Below are 12327 nucleotides of genomic sequence, written 5' to 3' on the forward strand. Positions count from 1 at the left end.
CATTTTCTGGCCACATAGAAAAACTGTGTAGAAGCCCTCAAGTGAAACACTGACAAACGAAGTTGAAGAACTATGAAGGGCGCAGATTGATATAACCAGCGAGTAGTTGGGATACAACACCTCAGGGAGTACAGTTTTGGGGTAAAGAATTTCCAAGTTTCAAGAGTTCAAGATGTTGAACCTCGTGAAGGGTCCGCGGCCGGGAAACGGCCACTATCTCGCCACGTGTCCTCGTGACCGTTCTCCATCCCCACTATCATTTTGAGTATACTTTGCATCCTTCGAATGTCAGCGTATCTGGAAATCTTTGCTGGAGACACAATAAAACACGAGAAAGAAACGAATGCATACGACTTTACACGCTCACTGATATCCAAACATGGACCCATCTTCGATCTTCCAGCACTTCCTGAGCTGTTATCAGATGAGCAGCGGGAGATTCTACAAGACCTCAATGTAAAGACTGAGTACCCCATACATAGACTAGTATCTTCTGTCAGTTGACATCTTTTAACTCTATGCGTCCCTTTCCCTTTTGATTAGAAATCTTCGAATCAAGACCTCCGTTTTGACCCACCCGTACCCCTACTTCTAGGTCGTATAACTTTCGACCTAGATCCTTCTCCCGGACTCAATAAGACTCGTCAGAACTTCATCTCTTTATGTACCGGAGACAGAGGGCTCTGTAAAAGCGCGCCTAACAAGAAACTCCATTACCTCGGATGTCCGATACATCGAGTCGTCAAAGGGTTTGTCGCTCAAGGAGGCGACGTCACACGCAGCGACGGTAGCGGAGGAGAGGTAAGCCTTTGACCTTTATTCTACATGTAAATCTTGTATCTGGAATGAAAACAGACATGGACTTGCCTTGGTCTTGAACACAAAACCTTAGTGTCAGTGTCATGCCGTGCTGGTGTCTTACGATATTCACTGTAGTCGATATTTGGGTCAAGGTTTCCCAGTGAGAAGGCCGGATTACAAGTGCTTCCGCAGAGAGGAAGTCTCGCAATGGCTAACTCTGGCGGGAAAAGCCCAAATAATACATCGCAATTCTTTGTTGTATTATCCTCCGATGATAAAATACATTCTAAATTGAAAGGTAAGTTGTTTACGACAGGAATCACTCAGGACTATTCGTTGACCCATTCTAGGCAAATATGTTGTTTTCGGGCGAATCAGAAAAGATGACGAAGAAGGTGATAAAGTATTGGAAAAATTAAACGAGTTGGGTGCTAGTGGGGATAGCAAAGACGAAAAACCTCTGGTTCCTGTTTGGATCGGTGGTTGTGGTGTTTTGTGAATAAATAAAAAAGGTCTGCGTCTGAGCTTTCCTGTTCCCAAACGCTGGTTTATACCTGCCTACTTTATCGGTAAATCGCGGTCCCCATCTTCTTCCACTTCATATGCTGGCGTAGTGACTTCATGTGCCCTTTACTACCCAGATTCCGTCTTGACGCCTTAAGATTACGGGGAGAATATTCAAAGATCCTCGGATGTAATCTGATGAGACGCTCATGTTTCCTCGTTGACTGGATAGCTGTCATATCATCACTTCATCGACTGGAGAATTTTACCAAGTAACGTTAAGGGTACGGCTTCCGCAAAGTAACTGACTTTCAACTCAAATTCGAGTATGTTCAACGACATATATGATGCCACACCTGATGATTATAAGTAACGTAAGACTACAATTACAGAGATACACTATGCACAAGAAACGCGCAGCTGTCGCTGGTGATACGAATAATGAAGAAAATAATCGATGTACGGGACACCAGAGAAAACATAGGTCCCATTAAGAATAATACAAAAGTAAGAAATGAATGAATGACTAGGTACCACCACATATGTCAGAAATAGTAGCCGAGGTTGCAAAGAGCGACAGTGACAATGATAGCAAAGGGAAATAGCGAATGCATAAAAAATTCAAGCTAGCGAATGAAACTCGAAAAGGAAGTTGAAGAGGTAGACCGCGCCAATTACTTGCCTTCGAACGCAATACCCTTCTGGATTAAGACTGACTGGATAACTTTCATTCCTTCTAGTACCTTTTCTTCTTCTAAACGTTGCCCGATAATCTGAACGCCTACAGGAAGCCCATGCATTGATTCGGCATCGTAAACGGTGTAGGACGTTTTGCAGATCATATTCATGGCATTGTATTCCGGGGAGGACATGAAGTTGGCTGGTAATGCATCCAGATTTTTGTCTACCTTGGTAACGGGTAGACTTCCGGCGGCGTAATCAAGCTAAAGGATATAGATGAACAAAATTAACATTTGACTTCAAGAAATTAGACAGTCATCAGAAAGACGCACCAGGTTAAAGAGGAATGAATAAGAGGCTGTCATCAAAGACGCCTTGAGACCTTCGCCATGCTTTACAGCAGGGAAGGGTGCAGGAACAGTTATCACAAAATCGAGACCTTCCTTGGCCCATTGTTCATGCCATGCCTCCCTAAATTGGTCTCTCTTCACAATCAAATCCCGTTCTTCTGGAATCGTCTTAGCATGCATGACGTTGAGCAAATTTGCGTAGATCGGGTCCTTGTAGGAATAAAACTTGGAAAGCAGCTTCTTGAAGATACGGGGGAGATTAATCAGGTTAAGGAAGGACGCTAGAGCAGGGTTGACGGTTTCTGTGGGGACGAGGTTACTTCGTATCTGTTGACCTGTTGGAAGGATATTAGTTAGATGTGTAGCCTAGAGAAGAATTTCATATCCACTTACCTGAATCGCCGAAAGCCAGTTGATACCCAACTTCTAGAAATTCTGGGATATTCGGAGGGACGCTAGATACGTACATGTCAGTCCAGCGGCGAAGTTCAGAGGAATGAAAGCGACCCACAAATCCACGACCTCATGACCCTGTTCCCTCAACGAATCGGCAACTGAAATGAGAGCTCTTTTACAAGCTGGTGAAGGCGGAATGACCCCTTATACATGCAATAACATTTAGATATATGTCCAAGAGAGGGAAATCGCCGACGTACCATCCGTCCAAACAACACCCCATTTTAATCGCCGGCCCTCTTCTTGAAGGTTTATAGGACGCCAAGGTATCGGTACACACTAAGATTTGTGTTATCAACATGATTTGATGTAGTATGATTGGAATCATACTGTATAATCGTACTCCCAAGGCCGCATATCAATCACTCCCTTGTATATCTGCTCAAGGTCCTCTAAACTTCGCGTCAGAGGACCGGTCAGCGTTGGAACCGCTTCAACGCCCATCATAGACGACTGGTTTCCTGTCACAGGCCATCGTCCCACACTGCCCTTTAAACTCCAAACTCCACAAAAATGGGCTGGAAAACGAACACTGCCAGCGACATCCGACCCAATCTCGACCTTGGACCCTCCACATGCGACCATGGCGGCGCCACCGCCAGTAGACGCGCCTACACCATGGTCAGGGCTATATGGATTCGAAGTAGTGCCGAAAAGCTTTGAATCGGTGTCAACGGAGAATAGAGCAGTGGGGACGGTAGTTTTCGCAATGACTATTGCACCGGCATCTTCTAACAGCCGGACGATGGCCGAAGAACGTTCCACCGGTTTACCTACTCGACGAGCAAGACCCACTGTCGTGTCGTGGCCGGCGATATCAATGCAATCTGAAACAATTTCAATTGTTCGTCGACGTTGATAAAAACTTAACCGTATCCGTCGTACCTTTGACACTCACTGGAACACCAAAGAGTGGTTTGCTTCGCACCAAATCGCTCGAATATGAATCTGAGTCTACTGCAGGGCCCCAAGAGGCGGCTGAGACGTAGCGGGTGGCATCATCCAGCATAAGTTCTGCGACACAGTTGGTCAACCGTTGAGCCTCAAGCGCCTTCTTCCCATACGTGCTGATGATCTCAAAAGGAGATATATCGCCAGATTTGCAACCTGACACGAGTTCAGATATCGGTAAAGCATGAAGTTTCTCCTCGGAAGATGTGAGGGGTGACGAAAATAGTTTCGAGGCAGCGTTCACGCTTGCCTGTCGTTGTTCGTGTTTGAAGGCACTATACTGATCTGAGATAATACGCTCTAAACAAGTTGAAAAGACTCACCATGCCCGCTCAAAAACTGACGACGACGACGGCCAAAACATAAGGGTATAAATATCGGACAAAGAAAACAGAGACAAAGACGGCACTCTCTAGCTTTCTGTCTGTACTTAAGCCTTTGGAAGTCACCGAGGAGATAAACGATAGATGGGCGATTCTGGCGGAAGCTGCGAGTGGTTTATGAAGATAAAGGTCCGAAGGAGCTAGAACTTATGGATTTCGCCCTGTACGCGAAGAGGAAATAGAAGGGATACATTTGTGGACTTGATCGGTAAGAATCACCGTAATTGAAGTTTAGCAGATCAATGCTAAATGAGCTAAAAGTGACAAGCCTGGAAGGCCGGAAACATCAGTCAATTGGTGAGGCTAAACGAGGATACTGCACAATGTACATACAGTACTAGTACTGATATAACCATACGGTACCCATACCAGCCGGTTATCTGCTTCGAAAATGCATGTTGAATTTGATGAGGATGACTGATGAGTTTCTCGAGACTCAAATTGAGCTCTATAGGTGATAGCCGTGTACAGGCACAAGAGCAATACGAGCCAAGAAGCGAAGAAGACGTTGTCGAAGCTCCAGAAGAAGCCAAATTCGATCGACAGTGACTGCAAAATTGACCAGTATTGAAGGCACGGATGGCAGTGGTAAGAGCTCCGTCTGTCGTTGTTGTCACAGGAACATAAATTAAACAGGAGTGACCGTTGTGACAAAAAACACCTCACTGTCAGTTGCTGTACGCTACCGCTTGGGTGTCAAAGGTTTACCTTGGAGGATAGTTGAAAGAAAGAAGAAATGCAGCCACCCAAACATCACAGCCGGGCACTAGTTGGAGCGACATAGTGTGGGATGGAAATCGCAAAATCGAGCTATTCGCTGACCATGAACAGTTAGAACAAGATCAACTCGAAAAAGGGAATGTAAATGTCGATAGATACAGTATATCCTTATGCACAGGATCCTGGTCCGAGGACCACCACGTCAAGGCCGCACGCACATAACTATGGCAAGGATATTGCTGGACACACAGAGGCCTGGGATGAGGTCGTGGCCTAAGGATAGGATAGAATACTTACTGAGTAATATTCATAAAATCTGACGTTATGATTCTCGCAATGTAAGATATGTAAGCAAGACTAAAGACAAAGGTATTGTTTCGTGGCAGTTGAGCGCTGAGCCGACACAATTGGTTCCTGAGCGACAAACGGCAGTGCGCTGAAACGCGTAACTTCATGCCAGAGCTGCCCGGCTTGCCCAAAAACAAGGGCAGGCTAAAAAGCGGATTGAACTAGCAGATAATGCAGTCTGAGGAGCTAACGATAGTCTAGAGAAAATGCATATAGTACAGTACGCATGTAAGAACTCACCATAGACACATATATTTCAACACTTGATGCGGTGAGTTTGCAGAAGCGACAAAGCGAACAGATCTCGAAGATAAGGGAACACAACCTGCTCCGCCGATTCTTTCAGCGGAACCTAGCCTTCCTAGGATAATTTCGACTAGGTTCTTGAATTCCCCAGGTAGTGACATCCCTGGATATCCCTATTGATATCCATCCGTGATACTTGGGTCAAGGTTAGAGTCATCCGGTTATTGCCAGGGCGAACGGAAGGAGAATGCGGAAAGCAAAGCGTCTTATACTGTCGGAAGATTCAAAATAGGGCCGAAACATCCACGTATGCGGGGCTGAATCCAAAAACAAGTTGAATACGCCGAAAGCGCGAGAACTTCACCAAGCTCAAGCTCAGGAAAAACAAACATACATAGACATAACCTTGAACGAGGCAATCCGCGAGAAGAAATGAAGAAGCTATACGGGGTTTCGAAACGCCAATTGTTTCCGCAATGAGGTCTCTCATGTATTTCCATTCGCAGACTGTTGAGATAGATAGGCCCTAAGAGCCCAATTGTATGGGTGTGTGTATATACGACAAAAGAAATGATACTTACCAGAAGCAAAGTAGAAGTTTTTCGTAATTCTATTAGACCAGTTTCAAGACTTAAGAACTCGTTTGACATAAGAAGACAAGTGACATGACGCAAGTATGCTATGAAAGCCAACGATGTTACATAAGAACGAGAGAAGGTAGTGCTGTATTGGTAGCTCACCTCCGGAGTGTAAGACATTCATAATACCCTCCAACTTCTCTCTTTTGACGAAGCCCTTGAGCAAAGGATCGCAACAGTATTGCTTGCTTTCCAAAACTCATAATTAAGGACATAGCCCTTCCTGGAATTTGTCAATTTTGACGAATTGAGTATCCAACCGGGATCCAACGATACTATCAAAGTCAGAAATGGTAGGGAAAGCCTTTCGCCGTATTTTACATCGATATGAAGGTCCTTCATAGCCACTATGATATCAGTGCTTCAAAACGCGATGAAAGGCTTCAAATATAAAACAAACCATAACCTTCATTAGCCACTTATTAAGCTTGAAATAGTTGGTCACAGATCCAGGTCAAGTAAAGATTACACAAGTTGAAGCAAAGTTCCGTCGATGGTTCCCTCCTCTGGCTCGTCCTGGCGCCATTTCAAGGGGTTCGAATTGTGCAAAGGCCAGGCAAAGGCAAAAGACGACCGTAATTTCAAGCGCCGAAAATTCGTGGTCTGGACTTCAGCGTCTAATTTAACACTCTTACATAGTCCCCCCGAGCGAGCTCAAAACATATACTTGAAGGCAAAGAGCTATATATAGCAAGTACCCATGCATCTGCATCTTCTTTGAGCAACATTCAAATTCAATGCTCAGCTTGAGTCCATCTTGCAGTAACCAGCATTGTCGGCGTCCTTCGTCAGGACTCTGGGGAAGTATAACTTACGTCGACATAACACTGGCAGTATCAGCGAGACAGTTGCTTTCTTTCAAGAGGAAATTGTATTAAATGACTTAGGGTTGCTACAATCAGAACAAAGAACAATTTCTATTCAATCCCAGAATCATTCACTAAGTTGAGTGAAGGACTATAGCTAGCGGTGTGCACCTGGCCTCGAATTCGAGTTGGGTCGAGCTCTCAGCTGGGCCGAATTGCGCTGCTGGGTACAGGGACGTGCCAAATTTAGAATTAGGCTCCTTTCAATGGAATCGATTGCATGGTATGCCGTCGTATCCAAAGTGATTGTATACAAATTTTATTCTTTACTCGAAATCCCGCTCCTGAACTCAATTTTTTTTAGTATGAGAAAATAAATCATCCACAAGAATCATGACCCACCTGCCATTCTCCAAGCTCAAAATTTATTGCGCGTCCAGTACATCGAGGAAGCATCTTCTGTATTTGGGAAATATCTGTGCGTCTTCCACTAGCTTCTTCGTTGACTAGCACCATAATCTCCTTCAAAATCGGATAATTTGATCTATTGGTGATACAACGGTCAATAAGAAATAGAGGAGACTCGGAGTCACTCATGAATTCTGGGTCTAAATCCGTCTCAGTCTGCCATATTAACGTGATACATTCCAGATATGGACAGTGAATATTGGCAATGAGGGAAATGTCGATTGTCTCAGAAGGGATGCAAAGATATTTCATAGCAGGTAGTGTGATAGGTGGTTGGCTTTCTGTGTCTATGAATCCACTGTTAGGAATATAGGTCATCTGCAAGCGTTATAACACACCGCCCAATATTCGCGACGCCGAGGTAAATGTCAAGCTTTCGAGGGTCCCACTGACCTCGCGCATAAAATATTTTGCTGCTCGGTAGGTGCTGACACTCAGCGCCCTGAGATGGGTAAGGTCGAGTGGAGATCGAGGATGAAAAGTCCACTCCAAGTCCTCGAGACTCGCACGAAAGCTTCCTAACTCCGTGATATTCCTCAAATCCAAAGTCAGTAACTGCGGCCTCCTCTCTCGCTGAGGAGGAAGCCCATTCAACATTTGAATGAACTGGGACGGTTTGCGCACTGGTCCAGGGAAGGCCGCAAAATACCGCATGTGCCTCAGTAGGGGAAGTTTTCCAAATGCTTGTAGTATGAGGAGATGCTCTGATGGAGGGAGTGAAACGTTTGTATGAAAGGAAATTTTCTCTAAATTTTGTAGGTGAGGAAGCATGTTTATGAATGAAGGAATGCTCGGAACTGCAGCGTATTGTAGAAAGACCGCCCGAACTTCCGGGAGGATAGTGGAAGGGAAATGAGACACAAGACATAGAGAGTGCACGATAGATCTTAGTGCAGGGTTTGCGTCCAGTGTCTGGCACAGCATGGCACTGCGGGTAACGTAGGTCATCTTGTTTGGTGATTTACGCACGTCTATGTGTTCGTATAAACGACCTCGAGCGGGTGAAGACCATACTTTGCATACCAGCGCACACTCTGCCACCTCCCCTGGTGTTAGAGTAGCAAATATGGCGCGAAGAAGTTCGTGAGGGGAATTCTGGATCGTCGGATTTTTCGAGGCCATATGAAAGATGATGGCCTTGAACCTGCAGTCTTGAGCGGTGTGAGAGATCACGATTGGTGGGCTGAATACGGTTTATTTAGAGAAGATCATAAACGTGGTCTCAATAATGACAGAACAAAGGGTCTATACGTGAGCATGCATTGAATACAAAGTTCTCAATAATCATTCCTTTAGCTGCACATAACCCCAACTCGAGTATAAAGAGATACCACGAGTTGCCACAACTCAAACAATCGTTGTTCTTTGAGTCCTTTGAACAGAATCAGACACAAAGCCAAGTAGAGCGAGTGGGAGAACGACGATTAATAAGTATACAATGAACCAAATGAAGGGCGCCCGGATAGACGTTTTTGATGTAGGTCCATGCTTGGGCCCTAGTTGGCTGCAAAGGGACGAGCATATGACATGTAAAAAAGTTGAGAATGCAAATACGTCGACCTATACGTAGGCCTTCTCTGCCATGACGTTCAGCATCTGAAGCATAACGACTTATCTCCCGGGAGTATTTTCAACTTCAGAATCCCACGACAGGACAATTCCAATAGCTAAACGAACTTTTTGAGATAAGGACTCGTCTAAACGGTTGCATCTCCTTCAAATGAGAGGCACTCAGAGTCAAGAGTTGGCACTGCTATAGGAGGCAATACCAACGAACGTAGAGAGGGTCGCAAGACGCTCGATAAGCTAGGATCCCTTAAATTGAACATCAAACGAGAAATCATTATTGAAGAAATTCTGAATGCACGAGACGTCAAATATTCGGCAGTTTCAAATATGAACGTAGCAACTTACGAATTTGTGAAGGTGGTAGCCATTCCCCGTGTTTGAGACTATCCTTATGCTAGCGTTAGCAAACGCCCAGATACTTATTCAAATAAGGGCCGGGGACGCACGCTGCCCAACTGAAAGATGATTCAATGTGGGAGCAAGGAAAATAAAGTCACTGCAAGACTCACCAAAAAAGTCAGCATATTTCCTATGATAGAGATGGCCATAACTCTATGAGAACCGGGGACCGTACGTGAAGACAGGACTGAAATATTAATAGAGCCCTACTAACCCAAAGTATATGGTACCTACGATCATGGAATTTGAATAGGATTCAGAGAAGATAGACACGAAAAACATACCGTCGCGCATCAGGACAGAAAGAAGCGTCATTCTACTGTCTCGTTGAAGAGTTAAAGCTTTGTACAATGTCAACGAGAAGACTAGAAAGTCAAATAGAAGCATTCCTCCCCAGACTAAGGCAAGGCCTAGATAGATATTATCGCTTAAGACCCGTCAAAAAGAACAGCCCTTCTTACACGATGCGCTGTAAATCAGGAGGACGTGAGACACCATATGTATCCATGAAAGCGAGCATACTCTCGTTGGTCTAGCCAGAATCGACAGCCGGCTTGGTTCATCGTGACCGTGGCTGGAAATTGGATCTCATTTCTTCCCCAGGCAAGAACAACCTATATAGTAGTGGTGAAATTGACGGGTAATTCAGTGATAAAAAAGAGACCTACGATACCAAAGATTACCAAAGCCAATCCAACAGCCACTAGCAAAACGAGCACTTTGAAGTTACGTTCAAAGAGAGCGTACGTGCGGAGCAACAGCAAAACTGACAAGATACCTGGAATTGGAATCACACATCGTAATTCATAATTGTTCGAACGCACCACCGATGAACATTTGAAGAGCCAGAGAATAATATTGATGGTAGGTTTGAAAGCTCAAGCATCTGCTGGATTGAGCTCTTGGATCGGGAAGACTTGTCGATACTCACAACTTCGGCAGTCAGGAAACAGTAAATGTCAGAACTATGATCCATTCACCTTGACGTGGCCCAACCAAAAATGTCCTAACATAATAGGGATGGACCCTAAAATGCTGAAATACCGAGTAAGGTAAAACATGACTGGGGCCCAGGTCAGGGAACGGTACGTCCAGAACAGATTAACTTCTCCCTCTATTGTGAGGAAGTAGTCATAGTAGAGCAATGCTAGTAAAATTCAAAGATTGTAATGCAGATTAAGGAAGTGGCAGCATACTGAATGATACGAGGGAAACGGTTTTAGCAAGATCCCTGTGGTATAGTCAGTAAAGCATACGTCGAAAAGACAAGGGACTAACATTCAGTCAATATGAGGGGGAAAGCGGGGCGTTAGCCATGAGGGAATACCGAGGAGAGTATTGTAGGATGAGCACCGGTATTTGAAGGTTGCGTGGTTTGACAATTCGCAAGGGTGTTGGGTCTCCAGGGTCGGGTTACATCGAGAATGACATACCATGGAATCTAAGCTCCCACACCATTACTGCCCAATCAAAACATCGCGTGGATGTGAAAGTACAGATTATAACGATTATCGATCCCACCAAATCCGGGCATGGCATTGTAACGCAATGTTCAAACGAATGTTATTAGAAGGGAGTGACAGGGAGAGTAGATAAGTGGGAAAAAAGACAACGACAATAGATCATAAGAAGACATGAAAGTATGATACTACTATTCAAGGAAATGAGCTCGATAAAAAATGTCTAATCTCTAAACAAGGTCTGAATTTAGAGCATGAACATCCCCATAATTGCACCAACGACAACAGCACTCATAGAGGCTTTGACCCCAAAGCCATCATTAGAAGAGGAAGAAGTTGAGTCGCTACTGGTAGTAGTAGCAGAGCTAGAAGATCCAGAGCTGGAGGGAGTGAACGTGGCGCTTTCCGGGGAGACAGTAGTACTGGGATATGCACTGCCAGCGGCTTTGATCTCAAAAGCAGAAGATTGTGCGTAGACCTGGATAAATCGTTGTAAAATGCACATACACACGAGCAATATATACGCACATCGGTGCCATTTAATGGATTTGCCAACTGAACAACGTAACCGGTACCAACGGGGAGACCGCCCATCTGGTCTTTGGTAACCAACAACGAACACACATAGTTCGGCTGCTCAGCAATACTAGTCATGAAATTGGATTAGCCTATGCGAGCTATTGATTGAGGAGTGAACCTTACATTGCGAGAGCTGAGGCCATGTTAGGATTATCAACTCTGTTGAAGGAAAATGAGGGAAACTCCACGCTAAGAGAAGATACATACAAGACAGTGAAAGTTTGCTCCTGAGACTCGTTACAGTTCCATACAAGCAGATTCTCGTTATCCGCAACTGCGAGAAGGTTATTATGTGCGAAAACGCTGGAAAGAACATGGAACTCACCCCACCACAAATTATCTCCACCAGGACTGAGGACTTGAAGCTGAGCTGATGCGACATGGACAAGCGCTGATGCGACAGCGAGAGCGAGAGGAAGACGAGCAATCATGGCTTTGTGGTAAGTAACGAGGAAAAAAGTAAGAGGAAAGAGGAAGACGCCTGGAAGAAACCAGCGGGCTAGAATTGGCCGTTGTTTGGTCCATCAAATGCCCACGGCCCCATACACGCTTGCTGTCATGAAAACCATTAACGATGAATTCTTCAAGATGCCATTACAGCGTATTCAAAAAACCTTGTCAGTAGCGTAAAAAACGAGATAAAATAAAATAAAATCGAAAAGGTACCCGACGTTTTAGCCGACCGCCTGGAGCCGCTTGGCGAGTGCGCTGTCACTCACGCCTTTCGACAACGATCTTCCGTGGTGGAAGAGGGTGGAGGTAACAAAGGGTAATAAGTCCACTCAAGATCACAATGTCGATGGAGCTCCTCCCGGCACGGTCAGACTCTCCAGAGGCATCAGCATCTGTTAGTCCTACCTCAGAAGCAAAAGATCCACGATCATACTACATTGTTGAAAGGCGCGAGTGACAGCGCGCTCGCCAAGCGGCTCCAAGCGGTCGGCTAAAACGTCGGGTACCTTTTCGAT

General features: G+C 45.0%; 6 protein-coding genes across 6 annotated transcripts; 1 reads left to right on the plus strand and 5 right to left on the minus strand.

The window, feature by feature from the left end:
• The first annotated feature begins 215 nt into the window (after window positions 1-215).
• C8R40DRAFT_1091746 (cyclophilin-like domain-containing protein) lies at window positions 216-1657 on the plus strand. The gene is made up of 5 exons (XM_046227517.1): window positions 216-456; window positions 544-801; window positions 856-893; window positions 963-1099; window positions 1152-1657. The coding sequence occupies exons 1-5, from the start codon at window positions 286-288 to the stop codon at window positions 1298-1300; spliced, it is 753 nt and encodes a 250-aa protein (XP_046089288.1). The 5' UTR covers window positions 216-285; the 3' UTR covers window positions 1301-1657.
• A 322-nt stretch (window positions 1658-1979) lies between these two features.
• C8R40DRAFT_1159218 (amidase signature domain-containing protein) lies at window positions 1980-4107 on the minus strand (the record flags this gene model as incomplete). The annotated part of the gene is made up of 8 exons (XM_046229852.1): window positions 1980-2249; window positions 2319-2671; window positions 2730-2791; window positions 2848-2935; window positions 2993-3071; window positions 3123-3619; window positions 3678-4018; window positions 4067-4107. 8 exons carry the CDS (start codon window positions 4105-4107, stop codon window positions 1980-1982), a joined length of 1731 nt encoding a protein of 576 aa, XP_046089289.1.
• A 3103-nt stretch (window positions 4108-7210) lies between these two features.
• On the minus strand, window positions 7211-8474 carry C8R40DRAFT_1167600 (uncharacterized protein; the record flags this gene model as incomplete). The annotated part of the gene is made up of 3 exons (XM_046231046.1): window positions 7211-7228; window positions 7287-7639; window positions 7691-8474. The coding sequence occupies 3 exons, from the start codon at window positions 8472-8474 to the stop codon at window positions 7211-7213; spliced, it is 1155 nt and encodes a 384-aa protein (XP_046089290.1).
• A 575-nt stretch (window positions 8475-9049) lies between these two features.
• On the minus strand, window positions 9050-10157 carry C8R40DRAFT_1167601 (uncharacterized protein; the record flags this gene model as incomplete). Its single annotated transcript, XM_046231047.1, has 10 exons — window positions 9050-9209; window positions 9267-9304; window positions 9368-9376; window positions 9431-9473; window positions 9535-9550; window positions 9605-9730; window positions 9782-9789; window positions 9843-9934; window positions 9989-10086; window positions 10145-10157. 10 exons carry the CDS (start codon window positions 10155-10157, stop codon window positions 9050-9052), a joined length of 603 nt encoding a protein of 200 aa, XP_046089291.1.
• C8R40DRAFT_1091789 (uncharacterized protein) lies at window positions 9843-10860 on the minus strand. The gene is made up of 6 exons (XM_046227518.1): window positions 10599-10860; window positions 10517-10551; window positions 10252-10467; window positions 10145-10206; window positions 9989-10086; window positions 9843-9934 (listed from the first exon to the last, which is right to left on the minus strand). Coding segments are annotated over exons 1-3 (219 nt in total). The 5' UTR covers window positions 10601-10860; the 3' UTR covers window positions 9843-9934; window positions 9989-10086; window positions 10145-10206; window positions 10252-10285.
• C8R40DRAFT_1091790 (uncharacterized protein) lies at window positions 10861-12182 on the minus strand. The gene is made up of 6 exons (XM_046227519.1): window positions 12026-12182; window positions 11685-11973; window positions 11567-11633; window positions 11483-11518; window positions 11309-11426; window positions 10861-11258 (listed from the first exon to the last, which is right to left on the minus strand). The coding sequence occupies exons 2-6, from the start codon at window positions 11788-11790 to the stop codon at window positions 11028-11030; spliced, it is 558 nt and encodes a 185-aa protein (XP_046089293.1). The 5' UTR covers window positions 11791-11973; window positions 12026-12182; the 3' UTR covers window positions 10861-11027.
• Window positions 12183-12327: the final 145 nt, after the last annotated feature.

The sequence above is a fragment of the Lentinula edodes genome, assembly GCF_021015755.1.
Source record: "Lentinula edodes strain Le(Bin) 0899 ss11 chromosome Unknown C8R40scaffold_7, whole genome shotgun sequence".
In the NCBI taxonomy this organism is placed as follows: Eukaryota; Fungi; Basidiomycota; class Agaricomycetes; order Agaricales; family Omphalotaceae; genus Lentinula; species Lentinula edodes.

Bases quoted from the DNA above. Each gene is read 5' to 3' on its own strand.
- C8R40DRAFT_1091789 (XM_046227518.1), bottom strand. The intron at 10,468-10,516 runs GTATGCTGCCAC...GAATTTTACTAG, and splicing joins CGTTTCCCTCGTATCATTCA to CATTGCTCTACTATGACTAC.
- C8R40DRAFT_1091790 (XM_046227519.1), bottom strand. From the start codon at position 11,790: ATGATTGCTCGTCTTCCTCTCGCTCTCGCTGTCGCATCAGCGCTTGTC. The intron at 11,634-11,684 runs GTGAGTTCCATG...ACCTTCTCGCAG, and splicing joins TGGAGATAATTTGTGGTGGG to TTGCGGATAACGAGAATCTG. The intron at 11,427-11,482 runs GTAAGGTTCACT...TTTCATGACTAG, and splicing joins ATGGCCTCAGCTCTCGCAAT to TATTGCTGAGCAGCCGAACT.
- C8R40DRAFT_1091746 (XM_046227517.1), top strand. From the start codon at position 286: ATGTCAGCGTATCTGGAAATCTTTGCTGGAGACACAATAAAACACGAG. The intron at 457-543 runs GTAAAGACTGAG...CCTTTTGATTAG, and splicing joins AGATTCTACAAGACCTCAAT to AAATCTTCGAATCAAGACCT. The intron at 894-962 runs GTCAGTGTCATG...AAGGTTTCCCAG, and splicing joins CTTGAACACAAAACCTTAGT to TGAGAAGGCCGGATTACAAG.